Here is a 7,737-nt window from a genome sequence, read left to right as displayed (position 1 = left end):
GTGTTTTGATGATGGTGGTGGAGAGCGTTGTATAACATGTCGGTCCAAAATCTCCAATAGGTGTTTAAGTGGGCTGAGATCTGGTGAGTGTGAGGGCATAGCATAGGATTCACATACTTTTCATACTCACTAAACCATTCAGTGACCCCTCCTGTCCTAAGAATGGTGACATCGTCATCCCGGAAGAAACCACGCCCACCAGGATATAAATAGTTCATCATAGGAAAAAAGGTGATCACTCACAAGTTTGCATTGATTTGGAGTGACCCTTCCCTCAAAGGGGACAAGTGGACCCAAACCATGTCAGCATCTGTATTCGGTATGTTTTGCCTTTAATCTGACATCCCTCTGTAAACCAGTCCATTATGCGTATGCGTAGTCACTTAGTAGAAATAGTTAACATTCCCAACATACATCCTTACCAAATAATGCCGTGAATATTGGAGTACTTTTCCCGAGCCGAATCTGTCCAAACACCTTTTGGAACAAACGTTATACCATTAACTACTGGATCATATGCTGCATTCTGCCTACCAGTGTTGATCAAGATCTCAGTTAACTACAAATTCCAGATTTTTTTTAATGGAGTTTGACGTGGCAGGAGAGTACGGTTCATATAATCGCCTGGTGTCTAGCTCAAGCAACAATGCTGTGTCGATAGTCTAATAAATGACAGGTGACATCAGCGGTGTCACTTGCCACCGCTCGGTAGACAAGACAGACAGCAACAAATGAGCAAACACTGCCTCCCGTCACTGAGAGGGACATGCCGCTTTGGACACTCACCAGAAATGCGGATAAAATTCCTTGAAGCGCCTCTTCTTTCTCCTCGTCGCTCTCATCTTCTTGTAGGACCCCTAAAATATACGCCCCATACACCTCACAGTCCACTTCCAACGACTCTAGTCGACCATAAAGCCAGCTTTCAAACTCTCCAGTGTCTGTCACGGGCGCGGCCATCTTGATTTGGGGTCTTTCGGTTGCGCATGGCTGCCCTTTGTCATTGCCCGTGAAAAAGGTGAAAAAGAAAACTAGGTGTGTTTGATATTTAAGCTTATGTCATACAAGGTAACTGTCCCGGACCAGGTAACTGGTAATAAATTGTGTTTTTAGTCGTTTTGTAACAAGCGTATGCACAAATTTAACAGGTTAAGGACTTATTTTAAAGTATTTGTACTAATACAAAAAGTTACAAATACTCCAAAGTCCAATTCATGTTCTGCAGTCATACATTGTGGCAGAGTTTACCTATGCATGTCAAGTTTTAGTTTTTATTAATTGTTGTTTTGAACCAGTTTGTACAGTATAAAGACTACACCACTTTATGTGTTCATGAATACATACATGAATAGGCCATTTATTTATTTATACCTTGTTCTCACTCTAAACCCACTATGAAAGCTGTTATTTCATTAATAGAGATTAACACTGCAATGCAACCATTGTAAATTCCAAACTATTGTGTGTTAAAAATAACCTTGTAATGTTAACCATGTAAATACTCATGTCTATCTGACCACATCATATACTACTGTATTTAATATTTACACTTGAAATAGTCAATAATGTTTGGCTTAATACATTCCTCTTCTGTGATGTTCTCATAAACAGCTTGCATATTGTTTTTGTTTCAGCCAGTCTCCTTCCTATCCTCTTTGATGACCTCTCAGTTTTGCCAAATTACCACCCAAGAGTTGAGGTTCATGAGTTGCACATATAGGCTAATTTACAGCGTGTAGTCTATGTAGTCTTGTCATGTCATGGTCTATTTGAATGAAAATGTCTGTGATAGCTATTGTCCTGCTGCTAGCCTGGCATGTTAAATTAATTTCAGAAGCCAAAATTTCAATCGGTGCTACATGCCCAGAATTGGCAGTCACATAAGTACCCTGGGATACTGCCATGAATCACAAAGTTGTTGAAAATTAATGCTCAATTATCCCACAGTTTAAAGAAGTACTTGTGCACTCACTCGTAGTCTTCGAGCACTAGGCGTGCCAGTACTAGTCTAATTGAAATGCTGATTTCAAAATAATCAGCTATTCTTTTTAAATTCAGTAGGCAGCTGGCATACAAACAGCCTTTGGCAGAACATAATCATTATCAAAATACTGAGAAAGAATTATTTCACCATCTAAGCAAGAATAAAACTTCCTTGAAGATTAATTTGCATGTCTGCAAACCTTTGAGAAGATTGTTCTCAGAGAGAGAACATAGACAGAGGTTGAGTGAAAGGAATAGCTGAGACATAAACATGATAGGTTGCTTGAGATTTCATTTATTTTTAGTGTTTACCTTTTGCAGTAAGTAAGAGGGTCCTTGCCTGTGCAAATGGAGGCACAGATGAAATACAGTGTGGTGCTCTCAAGAATAATATAAACATGTGTGAAATCTGCTTTTGGCCACTGGGTGGAAGTGGAGGACATGGATTTGGTTACTCCTCTTATGACAGAGACAGGGGGTAGAGCTGAGTCTTGGATTTAGTAGTTTGGATCTTATTTTGCATGTGATTCATTGCAAATTTCTTCATACATGTGCATCAGACTCAGTTTGTTAAAGTATAGTTTTAAGCAGAGCTGTGGAGCAAGAGAATGCCCTGCCAGCTGTTTGTTCATCCTCTTTCATTTGACACTGGGACAACAGACAACACCTCCCAGCTGTTTGAATATATTAAACAATGTTTCCATGTGAATGGCTTGATTCTGCTTTCAGAAACAAGCCTCCCATCTCACCCCAACACATACACATACCCCATATCCTTTAGTTGTACCCCCAACACACATGCGCACACACAGACACAAGCACCCCTTTCCACTTCTCCTACATAGTGGTTTCATACGTTGCTGGCCTTGCAGTAATGAAGTGTGAAGCTTCCGTGACGCCACAGGGAAGCTACATTGTGGAACTGTTCTCTATTTGAGCACACCACCTTCAATATTTGGCTGCCTTTTTACTTTCTACAGGCAAAATTTAAACTAACTTCAGCCAAACACCCTTGTGAAACCAAATCGTTAAACTCATGCATCATTCTTCTTTAGTGTTTATCACTTTTGTGCAAATAATGCTTAGTTGATGTTTCAAGTTGGACCAAAAAAAGATTCTGCATCACAGCTGCATATTATATATTATTTCTATTCAAGATACTTCAGTGGAAAATGGAGCAGTAGTGGCATTTTTTAAGCCCACGTTATCTGTGTTGGTGTCGATAGACAGAAGTTATATACAGTGTGTGACAGTTGCAGCAACCACAAGAAACATTTCATTGAGGTTCTTTGGTGCTCACTTGTTCTGTATTATTTTAGCCAGTGCAAAGTACATTAATTCCATGTTCTCTGGCTGCCAGAGCAGTGCCCTGTTAACAGAGTGGTGTGCAAGTGAGAAAGAAGCTGCCATTAGAACAGGCATAAGTAGTCATATTTCAAGCTGAGGGGCCTGAAGTTGATGCTTCTCTTACTACTGCGTAGCTTTAGGAGGCCTGTCCTACTTATATTGAGGGGTTGTGGATTGATGCAAAATGACGAGAGCCGCAAGGCTGCTGAGTGGGTGGGCATCCACATGCGCTGCTCCACGGGCAATGCTTTACTTCTGTACATACACACACACACACACACACACACACACACACAGATACGCACTTGTCTTCATGTCCCAGTGCCACCAGCAGTAGAAAAGCCCTACAGCCTCAATGTGCAATGTCCTCTCTCTGTCAACATATATCCTCTATCCCAGCATTAATGTGACAGAATATAACCAGAGCCCAGAACAACCAGGCAGTGCAGAGCAACGAAAAATAGCATGTGTAACCAGCGTGTTTCCTCATCTTCTCAAGCAATTAGCTCGCTCATCACACAGAAGCTCGACTTGTAGCAATGCAGAAAAACTTAAAATGCTGCTAATAAACCTGTTAAACCAGCTGTGGTTGATTTCTTTGTCCTGTGTATTCACAGATACAACATTTTAGTTAAGTCTCTAAATACTTTTTGTAATTTCAGAAGCTGACATCAGTGATGTAACCTGTGAGACATGCAGGAGGAGCAGACACCAGGCAAGGGACAAGTCACTTATGCTGTTTAAATTGTTTATCAATATTACAACTACACATCATAATAATTGTACTCACACAAACATATACATTATTATTAGTAGAGATAAGTAATAAGACAAGTGAAAGAGACAGTTTTCATGTTATGTCACAGTAGCCAGTAATGTCAGTGGTCTTAACAGAACGTCCATAAGACTGTTACTGTGTGACTATCAGTGTCAGATAGCAATTGTTATTAACACTGAGGTTATCAGATCTTGGTTGCCAAGATTATCTTACGACCTTTACTGTGTATAGGATCGAGTGTTTTCATGTTAGAAAAGTTACTTAGCTCTTGCCTGAAAGCCATTTGATCATTTTAGTTTCATGTCTATGCCCCCATAGTTCAAAATTTTGGGAATTATAGGCTAGTTATTCACTTTGAGAGTCCTCTCCTGTTTGTGTGGTGAGTATAAGGCTATAGCTAGCACCGCTGGTTCCCAAAGCACCAAGACTGGAAGACAGCAAAACAGCTACCCTAGTTCCGTCTGAAATCTAATTACCAGCATCCCTAAAGCTCACTAATTCACGTTATTTGTCATTTCTTTAATTTGCACAAACATACAATGTAAAAACTATAGTTTGCATTTTTACAGAGGTTTATGTGTTGAACTTTTTGTTCGGATGGAGACAGTTACTAGGCAACCAGCAGAGACTCCAGGAAGTTACTGCCCCAGCCACAAAATAGTCCGGTGCCTAGGCAAACAACAGCTTTTATCATTTTTATATTTTAGTTCTTGTATACAATAGAACATGTTAATCAGTGAGTTGTAGAGGTGTTTTGTATTTAAAATACAGACATGACACCATCATCTTATTTAGCTCTTCATCAGTAAGTGTATTTCCCGAAAGGTGAAAGTTGTCGGTGTCCTCCTTCAAAGAGTTTCTATGATCAGCTTGAATTCATAGCGTTTACAGTGTACACTGTTAGAAGATAACTTTAGCTCTACTTCCACATTTGTCTGGTGTCCATCCGTATGTGTTTTTCAATCAGAATAGTTTTAATAATACACAATGTTGCTAAATACACAAGTTGCTTTCGCAGCTTGTTCAGCAGCTACAAATGTCATGGTTAATAGAATTTTTTATTTTGTTGTCATTTTAATTAAAATGTTTGAGCCCAACTAGTATAAGTGGTTGTAGTCAGTGGTGTTCAAGTCAAGGCCAGAATGTAGCTACTTGTTTTTTTTTTCTAGCGCAGTATAAAGTCATGAAATCAGTGGCTCAAGTCTGACGTGAGATTACACCTCTGATGGATAAAGAGAAGCCCAGTCATTAAATTATGTACTGTAAATGTTTTGTTTGACTTGTTTAATGATGCTGCTTGGATTTCAACTTCAGATGCTGCACAGCAGTGATGTTCGCTGGTTCATCAGTCTGTTGGAGCCCACTGCATGTCTCTTTAGAGTAGAAAAAATTTACTTGAGCTCATAGCCAAGGGAATAATCTGGTTATGTGTAATGAGGGCTCTTATTAGTAGTTATGCCTCTATCAGGTTGAGTGTGCTGGTGGTGAACTTCTCACATCTGTATCTCAGGAGGCATGGTGCTTTCACTGCCCTCATCTAGGTTTTTAGTATGAATTGGAGGCAATTAAATCCCTGCCATGTGAGTGTGGGAAAAAAAGGTAATGAATATGGAACACTAACTCAGAGAAATCTGCAGAGACCGCTCGTCGACTTCTGAAGGTTTCTTTCTCCAAATCATTTGGAGGCACAAAGACCATTTGACAGGGTTTTTTTTCCTCCAGTCTCTCAAATGTGACTCCCCAAATGGTGGCCCAGTGGTTTTAAAAATGCAAAGCCTATGCTTTCGTGGTTGGTGAACTTCCATGACCTCTGGCAGTGAAGAGAAACTTTTTGTCATGGGTTTGGCGACCTGACTGGCTGACCGTGCCAGCTCTCGCCGCTTCTGAGCAGAGCAGAGGAGCGATGGGAAGGGGGCTGAGTGGATGTGTCTAGACAGCCAAGTGGAGGAGGGCAAATATTTAGCAATGCCACTTTGGGAGGGGATCCAGACCTCTTCCCCCCACTCCGGCATGCTTCTTTACCACAGTATCAGGCCACGTTTCCATCCTTCTCTCTGCGTCACACTCTATATTCAGGGTCACGGATCTCATTTCTTGGATAATATTTCAAGTTGGCCACAGATGGGGAATTAAATTGAAGACCTGGCTTGGTATAGGGTGCATAGGATGGATACTGGGGGCTTCTCTGAGAGATGATATGAAAAAGGAAATGGATACTGTAGATTTAGCTGTTACTTAAGCTACTTTTAAGGGTCTCTGTAAATGAATGCATGAAACTGTCTGTTGTGTGCTCTCAGTTTTGCTTTTGATAGGTGAATAGAATTCTCTCCCTCTCTCTTACAACAAGGTGTCAGGATAACATGATGGTACTATAGGTGTTTACATGCAAGCCCCAGTATTTTCCCCAGTGCACTGCCTATCCAAGCAAATTCCCATAGATTTCCTCCCTTTCCTGTGCCACATTTGGACAAGTCCATATTCAGATGAATTGCAGTGAGATGACGGCGTAACAAGGCTACTCAAATCAGGGTAAATATTGACTCAAGCAAAACATCTCATGACCATTTATGATGACATCACATTACCACTCTGACAGTGTATTTCCCACCATCACCGTGAGAATGATGACACAGAGCAGAAAGGATAAAATTAGAGAGAGAGGGAGAGAGTGGCCCAGCGCTTAGTTGTTCACACTGTGTGTTGGTTGGTGCTGCAGACTGCCGCTGGTGTCACATCCGATGATGGGCTGAGTCAACCTGTCTACTGGTAGCTGTCACTCACCCACACGTCAGACAGCGTGGTGCAGTCTCATGTCACCTGTGTTTTCAGTGTCTGTATGATGATCTGTCTCTTTGGCCCCCTATTTTTCATCTAGTCCCTCTGCCATCGGGATGGGAGAGAGCTCACACTCGTGTATTGAAGCGGCTATGTATCTGTCTATCTATTTTTTGCTGTGGCCATTAAGCAGTGCTCAGCCTATGAACCAATTAATCAATATTTTGTTTAGAAGAAAATTTGTCCGAGACAGTTTTAATAATAGATTAATCAAGCCTTGTGCTGGTTGGAGCCTCTGAAATGTGAGAATTTCTTGTTGCTTAAATGAATTGAATAGGCGTTGGGGCTGTTTTCAGTGTTAATAATTTGCAATCATTATTTGGATTCTCTGCTACAGGCTCAGTTATTCAATGTTTAGTAAAAAGGTAATCAATCGCTGTAAGAATGATGAGTCTTGTCTTTGCAGGAATTAATGCAAATTCAGCCATTCCTGGAGTTATTTGTGAGAGCTTGCAGTTTTGTCTTATTTTCCCAAGGTTTTTCACACAGTGGTTCAAATATAAACAACACTTGCAGATAATACCATTTGCTGCCCTTTGGCTTATAAAATAATTGATTTTCAAACCACTGTTAAAAGCTGACTTCAAAGAACTCAGGGCTTTTTTGTGCCAGATATAGGCTTTATTATATTATTTTTTTTAACTGACCACATTTAGGGATTGTAGGATATGGTTCTTCTTACCATTGCTAACTCTGAGAGACGAGACAGTCCAAGCAACTTCAAAACAGTGCTGATTTATTCAAAGGATCACAGGTAAAATTAACATTACACGCTCAGGTATCTTGCACCTCCA

General features: G+C 40.5%; 1 protein-coding gene across 1 annotated transcript in view; it reads right to left on the bottom strand.

Moving 5' to 3' along the window:
- Positions 1–1,013, bottom strand: part of ccdc43 (coiled-coil domain containing 43) — a 3,083-nt gene extending 2,070 nt beyond the window's left edge. The window contains exon 1 of the mRNA XM_020607385.1: positions 787–1,013. Coding sequence (XP_020463041.1) covers positions 787–960 — 174 coding nt within the window. The 5' untranslated portion in view covers positions 961–1,013. The remainder of the gene's footprint in view (positions 1–786) is intronic.
- Positions 1,014–7,737: the final 6,724 nt, after the last annotated feature.

Source organism: Monopterus albus, unplaced genomic scaffold (assembly GCF_001952655.1).
Source record: "Monopterus albus unplaced genomic scaffold, M_albus_1.0 scaffold85.1, whole genome shotgun sequence".
NCBI classification, from domain to species: Eukaryota; Metazoa; Chordata; class Actinopteri; order Synbranchiformes; family Synbranchidae; genus Monopterus; species Monopterus albus.
This window is presented reverse-complemented; position numbering and strand designations above follow the sequence as displayed.